This window comes from Leopardus geoffroyi, chromosome C1 (genome assembly GCF_018350155.1).
Source record: "Leopardus geoffroyi isolate Oge1 chromosome C1, O.geoffroyi_Oge1_pat1.0, whole genome shotgun sequence".
Lineage (NCBI taxonomy): Eukaryota > Metazoa > Chordata > Mammalia > Carnivora > Felidae > Leopardus > Leopardus geoffroyi.
The window spans coordinates 170,034,473-170,062,292 of NC_059328.1; the positions used below are offsets into that span (position 1 = coordinate 170,034,473).

Genomic DNA, 27,820 nt, shown 5'->3' on the forward strand with positions numbered 1-27,820 from the left:
AGCTTCTGATTTTCTTTAGTGAACCTGCCTCAACAAGAATAGAGATGAAACAATTGAGTGATGATCAGGAAAATATTATACATTAAACAACACAGTAGTGATTCTTCAGTTCAACACATATTGTAAAAACTGCATTAATTGATATGAGGATCCCAGAGTAAATCAAAATTTAAGTTAGAGGAAGTGAAGATAAAAACATGCAAACATAAAGCAATTAAGGAACAGTTTTAAGGAATATGGCAGGCACTAAATTAATGAAAAAATGTATCAATGATGTCAGCCTTTAAGCACAAGAGTGATTGCAAGTATATTTCTTTATTTTTAAAAATTTTTTTTTCAACATTTATTTATTTTTGGGACAGAGAGAGACAGAGCATGAACGGGGGAGGGGCAGAGAGAGAGGGAGACACAGAATCGGAAACAGGCTCCAGGCTCTGAGCCATCAGCCCAGAGCCCGACGCGGGGCTCGAACTCACGGAGTGCGAGATCGTGACCTGGCTGAAGTCGGACGCTTAACCGACTGCGCCACCCAGGCGCCCCTGCAAGTACATTTCTATAGTTAAGTAGTGTGGAGTTCAGATTTTATTATAAGATTGCAATATAGTGAGCTTAATCTCAGGAGTCTTCTTTTAAGTGTAGAATTTGAAAAAAAAAATTATATAATATTTTAAGAAAAATTTTGCATGTGTATTTATTTTTGAAAGAGAGATAGAGCACAAGCAGAGTGGGGCAGGGGGGTGGGGGCGGGCAAGGAGAGAGAGAGGGAGACACAGAATCCGAAGGAGGCTCCAGGTTCTGAGCTGTCAGCACAGAGCCCGATGCGGGGCTCAAACTCACGAACTGTGAGATCATGACTTGAGCCGAAGTTGGATGCTTAACTTACTGAGCTACCCAGGCACCCCAAAATATAATATTTAAAATGGCATGGATGAATTTAAAAGATGTTCTGAAGGAATTAATATGATTAATGATTTCTCTGGGAGAAATTTAATTTAAATAGGTATTGGGAGACAGTGGTCCATTTCATTTAGATTAGTGGTATCGAACACATTTTACAGAGGCACATATTTGTCTCTATTAGGTATCAGTGTTTTACTAGTAATTTGTTAAAACAATATTCAAACTTTGGGAATTCTCCATCTATTTTCATTAAAAATAATCAAGAGGGGCCCTTGGGTGGCTCAGTTGGTTAAGCGTCCAACTTCAGCTCAGGTCATGATCTCATGGTCTGTGAGTTCGAGGCCCGCGTTGGGCTCTGTGCTGTCAGTTCAGAGCCTGGAGCCTTCTCTGGATTCTGTCTCCCTCTCTCTCTGCCCCTCCCTCACTCATGCTCTGTCTCTCAAAATATGAATGTTAAAAAATTTTTTTAAAAACAATCAAGATTATTCTACACGATCCCAATAATAATGTCATTCTTGCTTGCATTATGATAGGCTTTCTTTAATGGAAGAAGTGAATAAAGTTACAGCTAGAACTGAAGGGGGGAAGGCAGTTCATCTCATATATGCCTGCCATCGTCAAAGTGTTGAACACATGAGATTGAAAACCATTATATTAGGGCTATAAACCTTACCATCTAATATGTATCTACACACTTTGATATGTTGTCTGCTTTTGTTCATTATGGTATTTTCAGCATTTAATGTAATCCTATATATTTATAAACATGTGCAATAAATATTTGCTTTTGTTTTTGGTGATAGCCATCTGAATGTTAAATATCTCAAGATTTGTGAAATCAAGACATCTGAAACAGAACTTTGAATAGGAAGTACATTAAAAATTTTTTAAATTGTTTTATTTTCTTAGCAAACCTTTTTCTCTCCTCTCCTCTCCCTTCCCTTCTCTTCCCTACCCTTTCATTTTCTTTCCTCTTTCCAAAAATAAAGCATTTGTTATATGTCAGGTGAATGCAATGGACTGAATGTTTATGTTCCCTCCAAATCCATATGTTGAAATCCTAATTGGTAAGGTGATGGTATTAGGAAGTGGGGCCTTTGAGAAGTGAGGTCATGAGGGTAGAGCCCTTATTAATGGGACTATTGTCCTTATGTAAGAGGCTCTGGAGAAATTCCTTGCCCATTCAGCAAGGTGAGGACACAGTGAAAAGACAGCTGTCTAGGAGGTGGGTCCTCACCAGTCACCAAATCTGCTGGCCCCATGATCTTGGACTTCCCAGACTCCAGAACTGTGAGAAATAAATGTTTGTTATTTATAATGCACCTTGTCTCTAGTATGTTTTACAGCCGCCTGAACAGACTAAGACAAATGACAATTTATAAATGTCTACTGGAAATCATCAGATAAAGAAAAACTCCAGAACAGTCATAGAACTATATATCTATGGAATTTGGAACCAGTTAGGGTAACAAGGAATACCAATAGCTTCAGATGGCATCTTTGTATATGCGAGTACAACTGAGGTTTATATGAATGCTATGAATGAAAAAAGACAAATTGCGGTTGATATATACTCTTTTAAAAGGCATGAAAATACTGAATATGTTTTTTTTAATATTTATTTATTTTTGAAAGAGAGAGACAGATAAATGATGCGTGGGGAAGGGACAGAAAGACAGGGAGACACAGAATCCGAAACAGGCTCCGGGCCCCAAGCTGTCAGCGTGAAGCCTGATGTGGGGCTTGGACCCACAAACCATGAGATCGTGACCTGAGCTGAAGTCGGATGCTTACCCGACTGAGTCACCCAGGAGCCCCTGAATATGTTTTAAATGTCCACTTAAAATATCAAAATAAAAGCCTGGCGTGGTGCTTAAAAGGTTGAACTGTAGTCTTGGTGAAAATTCACTATATTGAAACATCTCATTTCCTGACAATATCAGATACGAGATTCCTAAGTAGAATTATTTGGTAACTACTACCTGGCCAACCTTATGCTTTTCTGGATATGTTTAAGATAGAACAGAAAAGGGTTTGCAGTGTAGGAGGGGAGGCTGAAGGAACACATAGGACGTTGTAGAATAACATAAAAGCACATGTAAGTAAATACTAGGAGAAGAATGAAAGGAGTGGTGCATCTTATCTGAAGAATGAGGGTAACATCCTAAAGAAGTGCAGTCAGAGGATGAATTCAATTTGGAGAAAAGGAGGGAGGGCAGGAAATCTTCTCAGGAAGGTAGAGGAGGCCACAGAAAAGCTGGCTGTGGGGTCAAGTGCGGCCTGAAGGGGCTGTGGAAAATAGGGTCAGAGATTATAAAGTAAAATTAGGAAGGCCTAATGGACTATTCTCCTAATGTACTACCTTCTTTATTCACAGTATCACTTATCTTGAAGAGAGACTACAGTTATTGCTTGTTCTAGAGGCATTTTTAATCTTTAATGATAGAACCCATTACTTTAAAAGAGAGAGAGAGAGAAAGTAAAACTGCCTTCTTTTAAGTCAGCTTGGTGACAAAACCCCCAACTCTAGAGTTTCCATTTTATTCTGATATCTAACATGAAATGTAAGATCTTCTTGATTACTAGGATCCTATAATCATGCTACTTTCTTTCCTTTTATCCATATGCCATGTCATCTTAAGATCTCTTACCATGGAACTTGAACTGGTAGAACATCTAACCATTGTAGGTTCTGGTACCTTCCACCCCCCTCTCTGTAGGCCCTTATAGAATAGCAGCCATCTGATTAAAGCCCAGGCTCTAGGCAAGATTGATGGCATCTGAATCCTGTTTCTGCCAGATGACTTTGGGCAAATTACCTAAATTCTCTAATTCTGTTTCATTTTAAATTAAAAATGAGGACAGCAATAATATTTGCCTGAAAGGATTATGAGTATTAAATAAATTAGTGCAGATAAAGCACTTCAAATAGCACCTGGCATGTGCTAAGTGTTATATAAGGGTAGACTATTACTATTATCTCTAACAGGGAGAAAAAAATGTACACCTAATATTTAGTATAACTATACTGCCCACATAAACATATTAAAGTTTTTGATTATTTCAAATTTAAGTTGCATTTTAAGTGATACTTGAAATAGCAATTTAGCTTGAAAAGGACCCCAAGGATCTTTTAACACAGTTTCTTTTCTAATGCCATAGCAAAAGGCCTGGCATGGAGTAGATGTACTATCTACTCAATAAATATGCACTATGTGAATGAGTAACATTGTGAAATGCTAAACAGAAAAGATAAACTGGTAATTATTATACTAAGTAGTGGTTAAGCTGAGTGCTTTGGGAACACAAAGATGAGTCTAGACCCTCTGTGGATAGAAATAAATTTTACTTTATCACCTAGTGTTCTGATTGGTATCAAAATATTCCAAATAGGCAGAGAGCCTAGTAAATTCAGATTAAGAACGTACATCTTCAAGTCTTTTGAAGTCTAGTTTAAAAAAAATAATAGCTCTCTGAGTAGTTATCATGTACTGGCCTTACAATGAGCTCTTCTAAAGAATTAATTCATCCAAAACTCACAAGAAGAAAGTTCTCTTCCTGCCAAGTTGATAAACTGAGTAAGGAGCGGAGCCAGGGTTTGAACCCAAGGCTGCCAAGTGCATGCTCGAAATTACTATGCCAAGTGAAGTTCTGGATTGATTATTCACTAGAAATACTGTCTTGTTTTCCTTTTGTATAATTTGAAGAAATAGTCAGAGAAATTTACTTCATTAATGATATTGATTCAGGTTCCACTCTGGGACTTTGTAAACGGTAACACAAAATGTAATTTCTAAGTTTACCTTTGACACTGCAAGGATGAGTGCATCACAAGATGTCTTGCTGGTCAGCACTGTTCTCTGACTGAAAGTGCTTTCACATCCACATCTTCATTTGCTTTTTCCCCTAGTGGGTATAGAAAACTACTTGAATAATGCATACTACTTTCCATATTCCTTCAACAGAACACCACATACTTCAATCATTAAGATGGATTCCTAGTATGGACTCAGAATTTAAGCAAAAGAAAGAAAACCTCATTTGTAAGTGCCTGGTATAATATTCAGTGTCTAAATGTATTATATAAATGCAAAAACATATTAAAAATCTAATGTTCATAGAGTACTCAAGTTCTCTCTTGCATTTAAACAACTTCGTTTTCAGGCTACCTTCACAAAAGGAGTTGAACGCAGGAAGGCCATCTAGCTATGCTGCTGCCTCCCCTTAGATATTAACAGATGTGGAGATCAGGCCACTGTCTCCCTCTACCTTCACCACTACCCACCATGACCATTATCCTCTATCATTCTGGAGATAACCTCTTTTATGCTTTTTTTTTTCAAGTCCTTTTCTTTACATATATCCCCACTATTGACAATAAACCACAATGATGGATCATTAGGTTGCCACTGATGTTTTCTAGTCACTTCTGTATTCTTCCAAATCAGAGGATATAACTGGCTCCACCAGGAAATGAAATAGAGGTCATTACAGCATCAGTGACTTTCAAGCTATTTGCTAAATTTAGCTGTCCAATACTTTCCACTCTAATGAAAACTGTGAACTACAATTATAGAATGCTGGAACAGAACAGGAGCTTAAAGGTCACCGAGTCCGATCTCATCGTTTTTCTGATGAAGGTTTGGGGGGCCTAGACATAGCCTGTGATTTGCCTCAGGGCACAGAGCTTATTAATGGTAGAGATGGAACTTGAACTAAAATCTGCTCAGTCCGGGATGACAGTGTCCTTACTATACCACAGATAGTCTGCTTCCCATGGTCAGTCTTACCTAACCAGATCTCACAGCGTAAATATACCTGATATTATTGGTTGTGGCTTACTGTCTGTGACCATTCACCAGTTTGGTGGCTGAATGTGAAATGGCAAAGGTGTCTGACTTACAAGTTGCTACAAGAGAAATGAAATGATTTCATACCCAAACCCTTCCCCCAACCGTATAAACTTCCTGCTTTATGTTCATCAATAATGAATGGCCCATCCCTGCAATACTCAGAGGGAGCTTACATTGCACTTTTGAGCAGCCGGTTAGTAATGTACAGTGGATAGAGCCTTTCTTTCAAATCCCAGGGCAGCGGGTCCTTCAAGGCTAGCATTGCATTTTCAATTAGCTGCTGAGTGAATGCTTGGCATGTGTATTAGTGAAGAGGCACACAATTAGCTTATTGTTCCTTTCTGTATTGTGCTGAAAGGTTCCAAGGGATTGGTGGGGGAACAGGCAAGCCAGCCATCACTGCGGAGTTGAAGAAGGGATTTACTCAGACCTCTGCATCTTCACTTGCTCGCTCTGGAATTACAGCTATTTATTACGAAGTGCCCTGTGTGGCTGGGTGGAGTGTGCCTGAGGAAAGACATCCCAGACATCACCTGGGGTTAGTCTTTCTGAGCCCTTCACGTCTCTAATTCTCATCATTATCATGGAGCCCAACAGTCCCAAAAAGATACAATTTGCTGTGCCTTTATTCCAGAGTCAGATTGCTCCTGAAGCAGCAGAGCAGGTAGGTGGGGTTGGGTGGGGACCAGTTCCTGTATCTAAGGTAACATGGACATAGGTTCTTATTAACCGAAAGCTTTTCTGCTTCTTGAATCTGCCTTGTTGTGACGTTCCACGCTATGTGAACGAGAAATAAGTTGGTTTCCATATGGCACTTGTATTTGAGTTGCATTGGGTGACCTATTGGCTAAAATGCAGCACTTCGTGTGACAAAAAATTAGCCCCAGTTAAGGAGAAAAATGCTTATATTAGTGATTCAGATTTGGATCCAGAAATCTGTTTGCTTTTGCTTACTAAATTAACATGTTTAACATTCAGAGAAACTTTAAAAATTCTCAGAATTAGCAATCCTTTATTTCATTATTTATAAAATAAAAAAGATTCATTTAACAATGAAAACATTAAACCTTGGAATAATTTCAGATTATAGGGTTAATATTTTTTAAAGACTTTTCATTATATATTCAAAGCAGTAATTATATGTAATACACGATAGACAGGATTTGTAGGTGTATGTATAATTTAACACATTTTATTCAGATATTAAATAGTAGCAAACATTTACCAGATTCCTTTTCTATGTCTAATATATCTATGTATCTTTATTTCTATATTTCTCTGTTTCTCTCTTTCCTGTAAGATTGATTTACATGTATCACCTTTCATATTCGGATTTACTTAGACTCTTGATGCAATGGAACCACTTAAAAGACGATTTGTGGTAAAATTACAACAGTAGGGGGGCAAAAGCAGATACAATTTATGGGGTCATCAATCTAATTCATTAATTTCTTAAAGTCTAAATTATCCCTGAATCCTTTTACAAATACTTTATACAAAGTCTTAAAAATGATTACTGAATCTGGGCCTCATAACTTTCTAGGATATTTTGATAACCTGAAGTAGATCATCCCAGATAAACATAACCTTGAACATGTATCTATGTGGAATGGGACATTGGTTCTGTCCTGGACAAAATGTCATTGGTAAATTTTATCTTCTGTTCTACTGACATAGACTTTAAGAGTTTACCTGTATGTTTAAGAAATCAAGAGCACGTTAGAAATTCTAATCTTAATATGCTTCTGTAACTCTTAACTAAGAAAAAAACCTACATCAAACCTATTAGTTTTAAATTACTCTCATAAAATCCATACTCATTCTTTATTTGTCCTAAATATTTTACTAGAAAATAAGAAAGCCTTATTAATTGAAATTAAGAACTAATGCTGTTAAATTTAACCTGCTAGAAATTTAAGTTTTGCAAGTGTCTTTACTCTGCTTAAGAATAAGGACAATGAATCTCGAAAGCATCATCAATACTATGAGGCTCCAAGAGAGCCACTGAAAGTCATCCTCCTACCTACACTGCATACTATTCTAGTGGCATCACTGGATCATACACAACTATTTCTTTTCTGTGGAAAGGTACCTTTTTAGACCAAAGATGGTAATACTACAACCTGACGGTTCTATTATCTTTCTATAATTCCCAATAGTGAGAACCTACTGTGTGCTTTCCCCAAGTTTGCTTATATATATATATATATATATATATATATATATATATATATATATATATATAGGGAAAAGATGAGGATGGAATAGCTTTGCAAGCTGTAGAGTAACCGGGGGCAGTGTCTGATTCTCACTGACCTCAGCTGGGCCTTTTTTGTTTACAGATCAGAAAAAGAAGACCTACACCAGCATCACTTGTGATTCTCAATGAACATAATCCCCCAGGTAAAGAAGCATGATGTCTTTTGCACTGATGGGACAGAACAGAATTGTTTGAAGAACATGAAAGAGTGTGTCATTGCCAAAAGATTTCAATTTAGGATTTCAGCCAATTATAATCTAACAAGCTAGTCTATAAAATGGATCATAAGCAAAATCAGAAATAAGTATAGGAACTATCTCAGTCAACAGTCTGCTTTTCCTCTAGATAATGACACATTTGTGATGATATGCTATAAAGTGTTTTGTTGTTTATGTAGAGTCTGGTTCAGTGCTTATTAATGCGGCTGGTGGAAAGTTGTTTAATTAGGTTTCAAAGCTCAATTTACAGTCCAAGAGATGCTTCTATCTTTACAGAGTAGGTTTTTTATTTATGAAAGGTTGTCATGGGCTGGACAATGAGCTAGCACCGGCTACAGCTTTGTTTCTGATGTCATGTCTGAATAATGCAATTGACAAGTAACTAGATCAATTTTCAGCACTGCCCATTTGAGAGCCATTCTGAAGGGTTGCATCCATTTGTTGAGGTTTTGCTTTCTATTTCCTGTAAAAAAGTAAAGCTGCCTTATTCCTGATAAATGACTGTGATCTTCAAGATGCAAACATTATTAGTTACTTACTGAACGGACATGATTTTAATCACACATAAGTGCTGTTTCTAGAAATGCAAACAAGACAGCAGAGGTCATGGCATTAATTTGTACACAGGCAGGACTTGGTGTTGGGTTTTTGCAGGTCTAAATAATACAGGTGGACAAACGGAGTTTGAAGAGTAGAAACATAATAAATCTAAGCTCAGTTATTTTAAGAATACCAAGGCAAAACAGTCTTTGATTTTTTTCAGATTCCTTTCTAATTAGAGAAGCATACATATGAAAGTGAAGCTGGAATAGAATATATATCATTGAGCCTAAATACAAGAAGGTCTTCAGCTAATGGGAAACCAAAGCAAAAATATTACTGATGAAAATAGGATTTTTTTTTTCTATTTCTTCTTCCTTAAGGTGCTATAGCACTTAAAAATTATTTTCAGGGGTGGCTGGGTGGCTCAGTCAGTTAAGCGTCCAACTCTTGGTTTTGCCTCAGGTCAGGATCTCACAGTTTCATGTGTTCGAGCTCCACATCAGGCTCTGCATGGGCAGTGCGGAGCCTGCTTGGGATTCTGTCTGTGTCTCTCTCTGCCCCTCCCGCACTTGCTATTTCTCAAAATAAATAAATAAACTTACAAAAATTATTTTCAAATATATTATCTCACTTAATAAATGTTAACTTATTTTGGTTTAATAAGAGGTGCAAATAGTTTGCATTTATAGTTCATAAATAAATACAAGGAAGTCAACATAATACTAAAATCTCAGATTGAAGGTAATTTTACAGCAAGTTTCCACCACTGTCTTTGCTTACAGTGGCAATTTTTCCACAATGTCCTAGAACTTAACTCCCTAGTCATCCTTAAAAGGTACTGCCCAGCTTGATTTTTAAGTGTTCTGCTACGGGTATTGCTACTGTTTGAACATAGTGAAGCCATGTAAACGACCCTTGTGGCTCTCATTCAAGCCCCCAGGATAGGAATTCATGTTTTTTAAAAGCCAAATATGTGCCATTTATAGATGAGGAAAGTAAGTACCAGAGAGGTAAAGTAATTTCTGCGGAAGTTACTCCACTATAAGAGTCAGATAAAGGTCATTCTAAAGCCCATGCATTTTCTACTGCATGATGCTGGCCCTACAAATTTCAGTTTGCATTTCAGTATGAATTCTCTGTAAATGGGACCAGACTTGAGGCCCTATTGACAAGCGAACCTAAACTTTAAACAAATCTGTCTAGACCACTACATTTAGCAGATTAGAATTATACTTAAATATCCCTGTGAATCATATTTAGATTTTCTCTAGAAATTTTTTTCTTACCAGATCTCCTAATCACGAGATGGCATTGTCCTATTTCCCTTATTGACTCCATACTTCTCCACGTTTTTAAGCAGCATTGGAAAGAACTTAGATGCAAATAGCATCGCACCGAGAACCAAGTCATTTTAGTAATGTCATCTCCTTGCATCTTCATCCTTTTGGAAATCAGAACAGTTTAGAAGAGACCCATCAGCCTATGCCTGTGTATAGCAATGTGTATGGCAAGCAGAGATTTTTGGACTTGGGTTCCTGCAGGAAAAAAAAAATCACTTATATAGCTTCCCCAGTAAAAATGATCTAGAACCATGATTACTAAAGAAATACATCTAAGGACCTAACAAAACAATGGCAACAAAAGAACAAATACCACATTGAACCAAACCAAACTTGGATACTAATCTTTATTATCCGTGTGGTCTTGGCTGGGTAAGGGACAACATCTCCAAACTTTATGGTATCATCTATAAAACAGAGATAATATTCATCCTTTCTACTTTACAAGGTTGTTGTAATGATTGAAAGACTTATTGTGAACACACCTTAAAAACTGTAAAGTGCAACAAATATTAGGTGTTATTAGTTGATGTGCTCTGGGATACAACCTTTGCATGGGATATTTAAAAGTTAAGAATAGAATTTTCATAATCTCCTCTATACTAAATATTTCTGCCCAACCCAACAATTCTTTATGTTCCAAATATTATCTGACCATTCCCTATCAAACAAAACAAAGCAAAATAACAGCAACAACAAAAACCTCAAGTGTTAAATGACCTTCCTAAAGCAATTGTTTCTTTTAGCCCTAAAAAGCAATATGTGCTGTGACAAATACAAATTGTGCGCTGCACTAAATCCTGGTAAGATAAACAAATCTCTTCAATTTTACTGAGATTCCCCAGGAAGTAACTGAATGTTCTTGGAATCATCTGTCATTAATGCTGTTTAAAATTAAAATCCCCAAAAATCTTTATTTCCAATTAATGTAGCAAAGAAAATTAACTTTTCCATTAGAGAGACATAATTAACAAACCCTCCCAATTCATATAATGAGACAGGTATATTATAATCACTGTTAAATGAATTAAACATAACTTCCTTTTTTTTTAATCTTTCCCGGAGTTTGCAGAAATAGTTAAAAAGTATTTGAAACAATTATTTGCTTTTTTTTTTTTTAAACGTTTATTTATTGTTGAGACAGAGAAAGACAGAGCATGAACAGGGGAGGGGCAGAGAGGCAGACACAGAATCTGAAACAGGCTCCAGGCCCTGAGCTGTCAGCACAGAGCCCGATACGGGGCTCGAACTCACGGACTGTGAGATCATGACCTGAGCCGAAGTCGGGCACTTAACTGACCGAGCCACCCAGGCGCCCCATAATTATTTGCTTTTTAAAATATTTTTATTTATTTTGAGAGAGAGAGACAGAGAGAGAGAAAGTGCATGAGCAAGGCGGGGCAGAAAGAGAGGGAGAGAGAAAGAATCCCAAGTAGACTCCACACTGTCAGCATAGAGCCCAACACAGGGCTCAATTTCATGAACCTTGAGATCATGACCTGAGCCAAAATCAAGAGTAGGACACTTAACTGACTGAGCCACTCAATGTCCCTGATTTGCTTTTAGATTCAGAAAAACATATGCATTGTTTATATCTGATAAAGGGGAAATAGAAGAGAAAGATATTTGAACATGTAAATCCAGATTGTTGGTTTGCTAGTTCATCTATGCTGGTCAAAACACATAGATGAGGTAGGCATGTGATTGGTAGGATTTCAGGCACAGCAAAATGTCTCCTTAGTCCTTTTCTAACCAATGGCCCAGAATTCTCAGCAGTGAAGCACTATGGAAACAGACACATAACCTATTTAGGATATGTCATCCTTGGGCATACATAAACCATAATTTAACTCAAAATAATGGGAAATATCACTAAAAAATTTGCGTTGAAGTCATCATGCCTGAAACAATTTAATAACAAAGGGTGTGTCTTTATGATAAAGGGAGCAGAAACTATGCGTTTGCTGCTAGGAATGACTCTGAAGAGCCAGATGGCAGTAAAAAGATACTTGAAGCTTAAAATGTAAAGTAGAAAAGCACCAAAGACAAATTTCATTTTTCCAAATGTTTTCTGGGGCTGCTAGTGTGAATGACCTTGCAACAAACTGCTTATTTTTCTCTATTTTCAGCTCACCTTCCGATTAAGGGAATATTTATGATGAGTTCTCAGAGGCTATACAGCAGAGCTTCATTGCTCTTATACTGTGTGCTGTTTGCTTTTACTCTTGTATAATCTGTAGTTGACTGGTTTGGTTTCTATGTTTTTACTTAAAGGAATACACACAAATCCTCTCCATTTAGAAGTAAATGGCAATGCCATTTTCTGCAATTTATTTCATCACATTTCTAGATTTACTTAAACATTACTTTAAGTAGACCTATGACAAAACTGTATATTTGGCTACCACAATCAGAAGTCTGGAATTGAAAAGAACTTCAGAAAATACCTAATCTAACCACACATCTTTGTGAAAGATGCATAAATCAACCCAAGTCCCTGAGACTTGTTTTATTTTATATATGTCAAAGAAAAATCTATAGTTACCCCTACTTTTCAATTCCAGATCCAATAATTTTAGATGTTAGAAAATAGTTTCATCAAACATGAGTAATACCCCCACTTTATTCTAAAATAACTCCTTGTTCATGCTCTTCAATAAAAGTTTATTTACTCACTTCTTTAAATACACAAAAGAATTTTTCATTATTTTCTTTCCTAAATTGAATACTTTCAGTCCCTATAAGGGCCTTAATGAATTCTACCCAAATTTTCCTTGTCTTTCGGCCTTTGGAGCCAGAGCTGGACATGGTCTTCCAGTAAAAAGCCATCCTAGGCCTTCTGAATATTAAAGTTTGTGGCATTCATTCTCTCCCATTTACTTTAACCAGAGACAATATAGATACAATTAAACTTAACGGATCTGATGCCTATTATACATGAGTGAACCATAAGAGGTCTGGAGCTTAGTGAAGGTTTGGATAAGTACCCAAGGGTTTTGGCATCATTTAAAAGTTTGTTGTACATCTAAAAAGTGGGACCAGAATTACAACGTGTAATAGTTTTCTGGGGATATTTATTGAACTTTCTATCACAGCTGAATTTTGGAGAGATTGAATCTCTTTTTTATTTTTAAATCTTTTAATGTTTATTTATTTTTGAGAGAGACAGAGCATGAGTGGGGGAGGGACAGAGAGAGAGGGAGACACAGAATCTGAAGCAGACTCCAGACTCTGAGCTGTCAGCACAGAGACTGACTCGGGCTCTAATTCACAAACCGCAAGATCATGACTTGAGCTGAAGTCAGATGCTTAACTGATGGAGCCACCCAGGCTCCCCGAGATTGACTTTCTCTTTGATGCTTTTGGCTTTAAACATTCTTAGAAATGAAGAATAAAACAAAAGCATTTTCACATAGGTGAGATCCTGAAAATTAATTGAGACACATGAATTAAATATCACACTATCTCTCTTCAACCTTGAGAGAGTAGGACAGTAAGTCTAGTCAGTAGAGAGAACTGGGGTTGCCAACTGAACAGGCTCTTTGGCTCCACAGACTGCGAAAGAAGCCACAGTCCATTCTGGATGTAGCATATGACTTTCTAAATGAAGCCTGCATTTTCAGACTCCAACACTAAGATACCTAATGAGGTTTTGAAAGCTCTGGATTAATAACGCTGAGACAGTGGATGATAGATAGATAGCTAGAGGTATTGCTGGACTGAGACTGAGTTATTTAACATAGGGGGCCCCAGGAATCTTTGACCAATGAGAGGTTTTTCAGGGTCAGCAAAGTTAAAGTGGAAATTTATATCCAGTTGTTGGGGCACTCATATGCAAACAATCTTTTATCGTGGAGACCCTCTATTTTACCAAATAAATGATTTGTAGTCAAAAGGCAATGGGCACCTTGAGTGCAAGCTCCAAGAATACAACTGAGGGTTTTCCTGGGACTTAAGGATGCGTAAGACATCATCAACCCCATACCTGGTGGTGCCTGTCACCTCCAAGGACCTTCAATCAAATGCACTCAAATAAGAGCTGAAAGGGATTCACAGTCCATACAGTTTTGTTTCATTCTGTTTTCTCATCTTCTGTGGGAATGTCATTTTAAATCATTCTGATATACAATCCTTGTTGATTATTTAGCATTTATTTTGCCTTCTCACTGTGAATGGCAATATGAAACAAAGAAAAGCCCAAGTTTGAAGGTTATTTAAGAGTTAACTGGTATTAATTTCTAAGGAATTTTCAGAAAAGGCTCAACATTTATTTCGCCTTTTTTTTTCTCCTCAGCATTTATTTCTATGAGTTATTGAATGCCAAACTATGTTGAATGATTTAAAGACAAGTGATGCATGTGGCTTTCAGAGATTCATGTACTGCACAACTGATTGACTTGTTTTCCCATAAAGACTCAATCTGTGCAGCAGCCAAATCGCCTATTCAGTCAGAATAACTATAAGCCAGGGATGAGGTTCCAGTTCTTAGTAATGCCAAGGTTTGCTACACTTTAAGTATTCAAAGGAGCTAGTATAATCTTCAAATTAAATTAAAGAAAAAAATTAAAGGGAAAATCATAAAACTACGAAATAGTTCTATTTTATTTCAGCAAGATTACTACTTTTGCTTATTTTGAATAATAACATATATTGCTTACTTTTTATGTTGATTTTAATTAGAAATACCTTAGTGAAATATGAGAGAATTATAGTAGGGTCAATTCATTTCATTTTTCTGGTTTTCTGTCTGCCTACTTGTGGAGGGATACTGCAGATGAAAATAACTCTGAGGTACTTTTGCATGATGTAAAGATGCAGCGTTGGTAGTAGGTAAAGCACTGACTGGAGTAAGGCATGGGTTCGAATCTCAGTTTTGCTAGTTACTGGTGGTGAGACATTGTGTGTATGGTCAACATCCACGGGCTCAGTTTCCTCCTTTCTCAGTAAAATGAAATGCATAGCACAGTGCCTGCAACCAGGCAGATACTGAAGACATGCAACCCCCCTACATTATTATACCCCTGCTGAGAAACACCATGTTCTCCTAAAACCTGTATTTCTTATTGGAAGATGGCTTAGCTCCTTTCAGATTTCGACTGCATTAGGCCATGTCAAACAGTGTCCTCAAGAGTTGGAGTTCTTTTTTTTTTTTTTTTTTATTATTTTTTTTTTAATTTTTTTTTTTCAACGTTTATTTATTTTTGGGACAGAGAGAGACAGAGCATGAACGGGGGAGGGGCAGAGAGAGAGGGAGACACAGAATCGGAAACAGGCTCCAGGCTCTGAGCCATCAGCCCAGAGCCTGACGCGGGGCTCGAACTCACGGAGTGCGAGATCATGACCTGGCTGAAGTCGGACGCTTAACCGACTGCGCCACCCAGGCGCCCCAAGAGTTGGAGTTCTTGACAAGAGAGAAGATGTATCACATCTCCTAATTCATCAGGATAAGAATACACAATTAGGGAACTGTTATGTATCTTATACTGTGATATTTGTCCAACTGAGTTGTCTTGCTTACAAATATAATTTCCTGAAATATTAGTCCTTTAGAATTTTCTTTAAAAAAACAAGGTACCGATGTCTGTAAAGTTACAAAAAGCAGTGGAGATCCTCGTAGCAGATTTGTATTTGACCAAAAATGAAATTCATATTCTAATGGTATGTGGACAGAAAGAAGGTTGATTACTGAGTATAAAAATCTTTCAGAGATATCTATCAAACATTCATTTGATTGCTCACATTTATTTCCACTCCATTTCTTCTCACTTCCTTCCATACACCATCCTAATGCCATATTTTGGCTAAGCTTTCTTTTTTTGGTTCCTTCTTTTGGCTCCTTTGCCAGATCTTAAGGCTTAGTCTAGACAGACTCATTTGTGTAAATCAGTCTCCAGCTTTTCCAACAATTTCTTTTATTTAAATTACTGTATGAAACTCACTTAAATCTCAAAAATTTTCTCTGACTGGTTTCATCCATTGTCTGGCTTTTTTATTCTAATACTCTCTTCTCACTTCCAACTATTGAAGCTATTTATTGGATTATATATTCAATTCAATTCAATAAATATTTATTGAGTCCTTATTCTAAATCCTCCAGGAACATGCGATTTAGGTAATAGAGAATAAATAATATATCTCCATGAACCAGAATACAATTGTAATAATATAAATTCTAACTGCTCAGACCAGGGTAAAATTAATTCTGGCCAAGACCTAGAGGCATTTATTTCTCATGTTCACTAATCTACAAAGCATTTGTATGACTTACTTTGATCTTAAGGCTTTAAGCTTTTAATGACTAGGGTCAGAACTAAAATTCTACTATTTATTTCAAACTAGTATAATAGTTATATCTACTTAAACTAGTAGAGTGAATATCTAGTTGAGTAGATATTACATACCCGTGAGCTATTAAATTTAAATGGATTTAAAAAAAAACAAAACAAAACAGATCCTCAAATCCGATGGCAATGCATTGAACTTTTTGGGTACTTACTCTGATTAGGACACAGTGTTAGCTGCTCTCGGAGATAAAACAGGTTAAGTCACTATCTCTGCCCTCATGGAGAAAACTACCTGAGACATCTATAATTTGATACATGTATATTGATAGTGGAATCAACAGCATGTGGCAAAAATACAAAATATATTTCAATTCGGCACAGAAATGTCTACTGATGGACATTTTGGGAAATTCAATTATAATATTAGACAGTACAGTATAAAGACTAGGTGCTTGATAAATGGCAACTCTTATTTTGGGGAGGCAGGCACATAGCACTTAGAAGTAGAGGTGTTGGAATCACTTAGGTCTGGATATGGATCTCAGATGGCCGTTTACTCCCTCCCTGTCTTTACCCTAGGGAAGTGGCTTATCCTCCCAAGGCCCATTAAGTGAGGAAGCTGGGTTCAAGTGGCTCTGAAATGCATGTTTCTTTTTTCAACACTACCGTATTTCACTAAATATAAAATACATTCATTAGAAATAAGGCTATTCTGAGTCCACTGAATAAGTAGATGTACATTTTTGTGTCTGCAGAATAATACACATGGGCTACATATGTCATCGTCAGCTGTTCTGGAGAGTTTAAGGGCACATTCAGTTTCAAATTTAAGATTGAAAAAGTCACTAACAGCTCTAATTGTTTCTAGTTCATAGTCACATTTAAGGCAAATAGTAAATTAGTAGTACTTGACAACCTCTAATGAAAAAGTCTAGCCAAGCTGTGTAATGAATAGAGACGAGTTATTTCCATGTTTATTTTAGAACTGCTCAGGAACAAGCCTTCAAGCTTTGGGACTTTTTTCCCCCTTTCTCCCACCATTTTCTACTCTTGAGTTCCACCAAACTGTGATCTGAAACTGTTCCAGAAATTCCAGACACAATTTGGTAGCAGAATTGAAATGTCCCAAGGGCTCAGGCAGGTGACATAGATGAGTACCTAGGCTCTGCGTGGGACACTGTGATGGGGACTGTGGTCTACTTGGAGGGTACAAGCTCCACTCAAGTCTTTCAAATGAAACATACAGAAATATGCAGAAAGAAAGAAAACAAAACAAAACAAAACAAAAACAACATTGTGAGCGATAGGGGCGCCCAAGTGGTCAGTCTCCATGCTACCTAAAAGTGGTCAGTCTCCACGCTACCTAAAATTGTACCTTTCAAAGTTCTTATTATTGTTACTATACCCTATCTTCTATACTGTAAGAACTTGACCAGATGTAACACATCGTCCCTGACACTAGAAAAGCACTCTACCTGGAGCTCAGAAGGAACCTGTGAAAGCCTGAGGTAGAGAGAGAGGAATATCCTGAAGCAAATATTCCAGCTGCAAAGTAGGGACCTCAGAGTTCATCTCCTACTCCCAGTCTGTTTGTGGTCATTGCTTTCTTCCCTTCAGGTCTTCCCCAGTATTTCTGAGGCCCCAAGCCCATACTGGGAAATGTTACGTCTGTATCTGTGAGTCTTCCCTGTGCTGTGGATAGAAGATTATCTTTGAATTTAACTCAATGACTTTGTATCACGCAGAGTAATTTGATATAGTGACAATTATAGTGCTTAACAAAACTAATTTGTTAAGCCAAATAAGTTGCCAAATCTGCATCATCAAAGGGAGATATATTGGCAGTCTGGTTAGAATACAATTACAGTTTGACCTTGGCAATAATGCTAAGGAAAAAGTACTATATAAAGTAAGAAAAGCTAGGAAATGGATTGCTTTTCTTCCTCCTCCCTCCCTCCTACCTACCTTCCTCCTTCCTTCCTTCCTTCCTTCCTTCCTTCCTTCCTTCCTTCCTTCCTTTTTCATTCTCTGGAAGTAATTTTCCACTGTTTATAGGAAACAATTTTCAGAATCACATTCTTTACATATAAATACATATTGACTTGCTTGTAAAAATGGAACTGAATGCACAAAATGAAAATTGAAAAAATGTTTATTTTAGAATTCAATTTTTAAAATAATTTGGTTCAATGCAGTATCATTTTATGCTTTCTTTGCTATCTGACAAAAAATGAAATATTACGAAACATATCCACAGATATACATGTGCGCACACGCACGCACACACACACACATATAAGTTGAATACCCAATTATGTGTACAAATATCACAGGCGATTTATTCATGTAATAAAATCAACCTCCACTAAGTGATCTGACTTACAAAAAGGCCAGGACCTAATAAAATATCTAGAAAAGCTTTGTGAATTCAGTTTATAAATGGAATAAAGTTAAAAATAATTATGTAAATTCCTAATCCTTTGATTTAAAACCAATAGATCAAAAACTAATCATAATATTTGGAAAACCATGAATAAAAAAACATTGAAATTATGGATTTAAATGATGAGACTATTTTTTAAATCAAAAGAGCATTTAAAAATAAGTTATATGTATTGAATATTAATTGCTTTAAGACTATCTTCTCATTTGGGTAGATTTTGTATTCCCAGTTTCATAATTCGTGAATACAAGAAGTATTATAACAAATAAAAAGTGAGCTCCTCCTGCTACCACCTAAAAGTCAATGTCTAGCTGAAATGTGTCATCCAATTTAAAATCAACATTTAAACTCTTAACCTCAGCAATTATGTTAATGGTATCCCCATTCCTCTAATATGAACCATAAGAACCTAGGAATCACCTCTGACACCTCTCTCTCCCCACCTGCCCCCTAAATCTAGCCATGGCTTTTCTGTTGATTCTATTGTGAAGGTTGACTCTATCCCCCATGTTTTTACTGCCTCTGCTCAGGCTAGGACAGTTATTGCTTTATTCCAAAATAAAGTACAGTAGCTTCCAAACCACTTTTCCATGATTTTAACACTGGGAGGTGGTTTGTGTAGAGCTGAGCCCTAATGTTAGAATAAGTGAACGTGGCATGACTTAAAATCAAATCGTGCCATGACTGTGAAACGCTGTCTTAGTTTCTAATTCTACGAAGCACAGATCATGCATGGTAACTCCAAAATTAGTTTTCCTGCTGGAATCAAGTAAGATGATGTATGCTAGCAACACTACTGGTGGTAAATTTGCTTTTTTTCCACTCTGGCTTGTGTGAGAGGCTTTGGAAGATGTAATTATACAATGGGTGATGGACTGGGGCAGCTTTACTTTTCATAATTTATTTGTTATGAGCTCTGATTTGTATCCTATAATTTACCTGTCCAAGCTCTTAATTGGCTATGATAAGGCACATGAGGTCTTCTCAGGAGGAGCTCATATATTTAAATATCATTTACACATCATTCCTATTTCTTGCTTAAATAAGTCAATTGTTTCCTCCATAGTCTATGGAATCTTTGTTACCTAAATTGTTTATAATTGTACTAAGACTGAGATTTAATTAAAGAAAAGAAATATACAGACAAAATGAAAATTGTGTTATATTATGGTTAACATTACTGCTTTATAATTTCTTTTCTATTGCCTCCTTTATTTTTGGCTGAGGGCTCTAAAACTGAATACAGGAAACTTGCTCATTTGCCATAGGTACCTTCCTACTGAAAATAACTTTTCCATATGTGGAGGAATTTCAGATCAAGCAGGAGAGACTCAGACTGGATTTGGTTTCCAAAGTACTCTAAGGATTATCCACTTTCCCTTCATGGATCTTAAGCACTGCCCACTTGCCCCCAATGATTAAAAGGTTTTCAGGAAATAATGCCAGAGACCCACTCACCATCACATTTCAGTGAAGTAAAATGTCATGAATGATTGAGCTAAAATGGCTCATCTCAAATTCTGCCACAGGTCATTTTACTTGGTGAATAGCCCAGAATTCCCGCTTTACTCAGCCAATGAAGGGCACCTTTTTGCTTAAGGTCTTGGAGACAGATATTTTCATATGCTAGCTCCATGGTTCACAGCCATCATTGGAGTCAAGGCAAAAACCAGCTGTACTGTTTATAAGGACACTTACAGTATAAAAAACATATTCAAATATATTTTGAAATATCTTTAGGACATAAAAGACAAATACTTCTAAGCTACAAATAATTTTAAAAACCCGTATAAACTCAAATGCAAATTTAAAGAGATTAATAGTAATTTATCTTCCTTTTGGTAGTTTTATACTTTGAAAACATATTTTTCACCTATGATATTTATGCTCAAGAACTCTGTGAAATAAATATTATAACCTTCATTTTACAGAAGGAAGGTGATAGGTGAGCTGCTCAAGGTTAAAGAAGCTAGTAAGTTAGTAGGTCTGAAATTTAAACATAGGTTATCTATCCCAGGTTAATGCACTTTCCACTTCAAGAGTAGTATTTTTCCTTCTACAAATAAGCAACATTATTCTCTTGCTATTTTATTTCTATCTTCCTCATGGAAGTAACTATAAGCAAATTCCTCATTGTGGCTCAGCCAAGTGAGATCTTGTTAGATGTAATAACAGAATGTACTTCTTTCTATCCCAATGTAAGTGAGTTCATTTTGGAGAGGACATACACTTTTTTCTTTTCTTTGATAATTTATTAGACAAGAGTTCTTAGAGTTACTAACATCAAATTTTTTTTTATTATATAATCAGAAAGACAGCCAAACAGAAAAATAAATCTCACCCATTATTCCACTCTTATAGTTGGATTCTGTTATTTATTCGTGTTTCTGGTTGCCTACCTATATGAATTCACTTATTTAAAAAAACCACTGTCTTGATTTAAAACTTTAGTTGGAAGGGTAACAGTTTACATTTGGATTCTAGTTAATTCTGAACATGACTGATTTGTACACTAGAATGTCATCTTCCCTTCTTATCTGTATCTACTGTAGTTTTTCTTATCCTCCTAGACTAAGATCAAATCCCCCTTTCTCTATGAAACCTTCACTAGCCACTCCGGCTGAAACGCTTTATTCCAGTAAAAGTAACAAGTCAGTGGATCCATTAACTCATTTGCTCCAAACGATTGTCAATGACTTTCTGTCACCTAGTAATGCACTGAAGGAATGGATTATAGAATTAATACATTTTAATGTGAGTCAGAGGAAGAAAGATTGAGTCACAAGGCCCTTCCATGTGTTCTCAAGCTTTAGTAAATCCTTTCTGGGTAGCAGGGCTGCAGAATAAGGTTCTAAGGATTGAAGAAAGTAAATTTTAATAGAAGACTTGAGCTGCTTGTTTCATTATTTTCATATAGAAAATGTTCTGAATTAAGCACCATAGGCAGCTAGTGACTGCGGATACATAGATCATTTTGCATAATAATAATATTTTGGGGATTTCTTATGTTTTATAGGATAATATAAAGCCTCAGTAGGTTTTGTTTAATGACCAATTTTATTCTTTAGCTGTCTTTAAATTATTGAAACTGATTTTAAAATGTCGGTAAAATGGTGATGGTGGAAAATGTAGTATTATCAGTTCGGCTGCTTTCTTCTAACAGCATGGGAGTTCAAGAGTTCAAATAGGAGCAATCTATCCCTCTGAATGGCTATGTACTTTCCTTCTATGTTAACTAATGTATGAGTTCATAAATAAGAGGTAGGTCTTCTTTTCATTTCCATTGAATTGTGAAATAAACATTTTACCTAATAATTCCCCTTAAACAATTTCCTTTTTTAAACAATAAGCTACCAGGAAATAGTTAGTAACCTGTAGCCAATACTGAAAATCAAACAGTCCGTTACTTGTCAAAAGCATTTAAAATTACACAACTTTACCTAAAAAATCCATTCCACTGGTTTGCATATAAGATTCCTTTGTAAGCGGAACTTAGTAACTACAAGAAAAATAATTTCAGAGTGGACCTTGTACCGTATTCTTCCTTTCCCTCACTTTTTACACAAGGAAACCATTGAAATAATTTACATTGGCCCCAGTGAATTATTTGTAAGCATACTGATACATAGTTTCACATTACAACATTCCAGCTGCTTTATTATTTTCTGACTGAGTCAGATAAGATTGTAGTCTATGTTATTTCTGTTATCTGGGTACTTCTTAACATGTCCATCATTAGGGGCATACTGTTGGTATATTACATAAAAATGAGTTCATTGCAGGCATCAGCTCCATTTCCGTATTTCTAACTTAGTTGGACATTCTTGTCAATTTTTCCAGACATACCACAACCCACTCTCTATTGAGATTCTTTTTTTCCCTTTTAATATTAAGTTTTTCTGTGCAGCAGCTAGAACTTGGAACTGCTCTCATTGTTTTTGGAGCTATAGGTCTACAGTTCACTTTAGTAAAAAAAAATCTGAAAAACTTTAGCATCAAGCTCCTTATGAGAACACAGCTTTCTTAGATGTAAAAGAAATTTGAAACTCTGACATAAAAGAATTAAGATGAGGGGCGCCTGGTGGTTCAGTTGATTGAACACCAACTTTGGCTCAGGTCATGATCTTAGGGTTCCTGACTTTGAGCCCTGCGTCGGGCTCTGTGCTGATAGCTCAGAGCCTGGAGCCTGCTTTGGATTCTGTGTGTTCCTTACCCTTTACCCCTCCCCTGCTCTCCCTCTCTCTCTCTCTTTCTCTAAAAAATAAAACAAACATTAAAAAAATTAAGATGAAGTAGAATATGACTTCCTACTACAAATCTTACAGACTAATGAATATATGCAAACTACAACAAAGCAAGACAAAACAAAAAATAAAACAACTTAAAACAATTTATATATGCCATCAGATTTATATTTTTTAATAATGCAACAATCAGTAAGATTTCTTAAAATAGAATACTCAGAGTTTGCTTTTTAGTAATAGCTTTAATTTAACATTTTGATGAAAGAAAAAAGAAAATGACTAAGACAGAAGGTACTGCAATGGTATTTCCAAACTGGAAAATAAAATTATTGGCATTTAACACTGTTCATTAATATGGTCCATTATCTACACTGATTTACACACTTTAGACACTTCAAATCCAGATTACAAATACGGTAATACCCATATTAATTGCCACCAAACCTTTTGTCGTAGGAAGTGTACATGAGAAAAGATGTGCTTATAAGTTGGTCCCAAGTATCTGTATGTTGTAATTCTTTTTCTTCTTCTGTAACTTGTAGAACTATTCCATGCAGAGCCATGGTGAAAACAAAAACAAAAAGCAATACCCAAAATACTGCCATCAACCATCCTGTTGGGAGAGGATTGGTCTGTGTTTTCTCCCATAACCAAGCAGAGCAAGGAGCTCCCTCAGGTGAAAGGTGGTGGTAGTTAATAACATGACAACTACAGTTGACCCTTGAACAACATGGGTTTGAACTATTTGGGTCCACTTATACATGGATTTGTTTTTTTGTTTTTGTTTTTTTTTTTTATAAATACAGTACAGTATTATAAATCTATTTTCTCTTCCTTATGATTTTCTTAGTAACATTTTCCTGGGGGAGCCTGGGTGGCTCAGTCAGTTAAACGTCTGACTGTTGGTTTCAGCTCAGGTCATGCTCTCATGGCTCATGAGTGTGAGCCCCACGTTAGACTCTTTGCTGACAGCACAGAGCCTGCTTGGGATTCTCTCTCTCCCTCTCTCTGCCTCTCCTGCTGATGCACACGCTTGCACATGGCACTGGCAGACACACACACTCTCTCTCAAAATAAATAAATAGATAAATAGATAAATAAACGTTAAAAAAATAACATTTTCTTCTCTCTAGTTTACTTATTGTGAGATCTGCTTATAGTGCATTTTCCAAATGAGGGCTTTTTAACAGAAAATGACTTTGAGAATACTTACATGCAGCTGTATTTTTAGCACTCACAGCTGAAAATAATACATAATGACAAAAAGTGACAATAAAACCAGTAATGCTTGAAAATGCCGTATTTTATAAGTACAACAGTATCTCCACTCGACTGAAAAATAATTACAGGTGCATGCACAAAAATAAATACAATTCCCTGACCACATGCAGGGTGCATACATTTCACAGACTCCTTGTCATTGTCATGGAAATAGCCTCTGTAGAAAGTGAAATACAAATCAGACAGCTTTGTGATACACTGTATTCGATCAGAAGTTATTTAAATATGGAGGTTTGGACAAGTAAAAATTCAGAAAAAAAGGTAGTCATAAATCGGTTAACAAAAGTTAAGAATCATAGTTTACATGTCACTTTGCCAGTAAGGCTGCCAAATCAACAGTATGCTATGAGTAATGAAATTTGGGGGGAGTCAAAAATTATATGCAGATTTTCGAGTGCAGGAGCAGTTGGCACCTCTAACTTCCACATTGTTCAAGCATCAACTGTTATCAACATGGTTGGAATTATAAAGAAACACCTAAATCGTCAAACTTTTAAACCATTATGATAAAGGCATATGTAATTTGTGCTTATATTTGAGATCCACTCTAGATACTCTTGCCTCATCTTTTCCAGATAGTTAGTACTCTTGTATTTCACTGCCTTGGCTCACTTTCTGCTCCTTACAGAAGAATACTTAGATTCTTTCCTTAGCCTAATATCCAAATCTTTGACAGTCTGGGTCGAGCCAAATTCCCCAACTCCACTTTATTCCTAGACTTGAGCCTGCATCTCTGGTCAGACAGGCTACCTTTCACCTCTCACTATCTCATCTCCACCTAAAATCTCTGAATAGAAATTATGTCCTACTTAGAATGCCCTCAACTATGACTCTATTTTACCAAATATTTGCAGTTTTTAAAATACTCAGCTCTATTTCATTTCACTCATTTCTAGAAATAGATATTTATCAGAAATATTATCTTCTAGCAGCTCAGAGCTGAAAAATACTGTAAGTGCAGTTTTATAGTGGCTTAAATTCACAAGTTTCCTACATTTCATTACAGGTGGACATTAACTCAGTCTTGTGGCATCTCCAACCTAATAAACTCAATGATAACCTCTATGATTTTTGTCAAATTACCATGTTTTTGTTTTTGTTTTTGTTTTTGTTTTAATAAGCCTTACTGGGGCAACCTGGGCGGCTCAGTTGGTTAAACATCTGGGTCTTTGATTTCAGCTCAAGTCATTATCTCACAGTTTGTGAGTTTGAGCCCTGTGTTGGGTTCTGCGCGGACAGTGCAGAGACTGCTTGCAATTCCCTCCCTCCTCTCTCTCTCGAAATAAATAAACCCCAAAAAAATGAATCTTACCATTTGGACTTGGAATAGTGTAAATAATCTTTGAAAAAAAGGAATGCTCAATAGCCACCCTATATTCCACTAAAACCATCCTTTTTCATTAATTTTGACAAGCAAAGGAACCATGAAGGAAAACTGGTAAAAACTGTGGTATTGGTTCTACTTTGGTTTCAACTCTATGCAGGATTACTTTCTCTAGGAATTCCAACTGATGATTAGTCTGATCTACTTGACCATTTTCAGTGATGAACAGTTTAGCTCTTTTTGAAACATCATGGTTATGACTGCATAGCTCTAATCGTTATAAAGTCCTGCCTTATATCTAGCTGAAATATCCTTCTTGGATACTGGTATGTCCTTCTAAAAGATACCAGGAAAAGTTTAATACCTCTTCCAACTGAGAACCCTTCATGTGTTTGGGGACAGATATCTCCTTTGCCCTCAGTTCTCTCTTCTCTAAAACTTTCACTTACATTTAGCTTTACAATCATGATATGGTTTTCAGAAATCTCACTGTTCAGCCCCATGGTAATACACATATTTTTCAGTGGAGGACCAGATTTTTACTCATTTAACAGTTAGTTATTGATCATCTATCATAGGCCATGTAGTGTGCTACAATGTGAGGCTTCACAGTGAAATGCAATGGAGTTTGTGCTAGCAGAAACATGAGATACTTTAGAAGCACACAGTAAAAGGGCATAACTCAGTCAGTAGGCTTAATGGAGAAAACAAGTTTGTGGAGAAACTTGGAAAAAAAAAGAAAGTCAGGGAAGACTGATCATTTAAGACAAAGGGAAAACAAGGATAAAGACTCATAAGCAGGGCAAAGCACTGAAGATTCACGGAACTGAAAGGGGTCCAGTATGATGCAGCATGGAATGGCATCAGGTGGGGGTGGAAATCAAGCAGACACTATGTTGGGGGTTATTGTAAATATTTTTAAGGAGTTAAGATTAGGAACCACTAAGCAGGAGGGTTCACATGCTCAGATTTTATCCTAAAAAGGTCTCTGAGGCTGCAGACAAGGAACGGGTACATGGGAGAAAGTCTGAATGCATGGAGAGTCAGTGGACTTGATTAATTGAATGGCAGAGAGGGAGATGGTGATAAAAAAGAAGTTTGAGTTAAGTCTATGGATGCCAGGGCCTTTCCTAAGAAGGCAGAGCACATTTGCAGAGGAGTGGAGAAAGGTGATGACTTCACAGTGGAACACATTACTTCAGTTATAGTGGATAAAATCAATAGCTCTCATTCTAATTCCATATGAAATATTCATAACATCCCTGGAAGTAATACCTCAATAATGGAGCCACTGGTATTAAAAACCAATTTACTAGAGTCTCTTAAGAGTAAGCACGATGTGCTTATGAGAAGGAAATGTTTACCTAGTAATTACTATCTTAATAATGTTGGCAATACATCTACTATAGGCTCAGTATAAGTACCTGAAAAACAATTATTGCTCTTAATCATTAAAAAACTCCAATTAGACACATACATCGCCAGTCAAGCAATTAACATTAACTACTCACATCTACTTATGTGCCGAGTCACTAATATGCTGCCAGACTATCTAGAGCATGGCTATTATCCTGCCTCTGACAGCTGTTCCATATGCACAGGCTCCAAGGAATAACTTATCCCAAAGTGTATGACCTCAGTTCAACACATGTACTTAAATTCAAAGTCCCGATTAGAATAACATTTTCTATTCTTCTTTGATGAGTTTTATGTCCTTCTCATTTTCAACATTTAACAAAATGAGTATGTGTGACTGAACAAGTTATTTAAGTATGGATCTTGGAAGTTTTAAGGATTTTGGGCAGTCAGAAGCAGCAAATTATTTCAATCTGTAACTAAGGGCATTTGTTATAGTCCATATAAACACACATATTTTCTATCATTTATGTTATTTATTCTATCATTTTCAAGTCTCAAATAAATGCCTGACTACACTATATACTTTGTCATTCTGTTGTTCTCAGTCCATTTCATCTCAAACTTAGAAAAATTATAAGTCTAGAAGCATGGTATAATCAAAAGATGTAAGGTCTGGAAGCAGAAAGGCCTAGACCTGAATCCCAGCTCTGTCATTTACTAGTTCTGTGGCTTTAAAGTAAGTCACCCATCCTCTCTGAACTTCAATTTGCT

At 36.4% G+C, this 27,820-nt stretch overlaps 1 protein-coding gene and 1 long non-coding RNA gene across 7 annotated transcripts in view; one reads left to right on the forward strand and one right to left on the reverse strand.

Moving 5' to 3' along the window:
• The window catches only part of LOC123599171, a 77,553-nt gene that overhangs the window by 16,630 nt on the left and 33,103 nt on the right, over window positions 1–27,820 (reverse strand). The window contains exon 1 of one of the 4 annotated variants that reach the window (XR_006713021.1): window positions 10,061–10,399. The exons of the other annotated variants lie outside the window; for them this stretch is intronic. This is a non-coding gene — a long non-coding RNA (uncharacterized LOC123599171). Of the gene's footprint in view, window positions 1–10,060; window positions 10,400–27,820 lie in introns of those variants that run through there. 4 annotated transcript variants of the gene reach the window in all.
• The window catches only part of PPP1R1C (protein phosphatase 1 regulatory inhibitor subunit 1C), a 124,917-nt gene continuing 101,962 nt past the window's right edge, over window positions 4,866–27,820 (forward strand). The window contains exons 1-3 of one of the 3 annotated variants that reach the window (XM_045480414.1): window positions 4,866–4,943; window positions 6,112–6,417; window positions 8,096–8,156. In XM_045480414.1, the coding sequence (XP_045336370.1) occupies window positions 6,337–6,417; window positions 8,096–8,156 (142 nt within the window). In that variant the 5' untranslated portion in view covers window positions 4,866–4,943; window positions 6,112–6,336. The remainder of the gene's footprint in view (window positions 4,944–6,111; window positions 6,418–8,095; window positions 8,157–27,820) is intronic. The other 2 variants (XM_045480415.1, XM_045480413.1) reach the window with 2 other exon arrangements.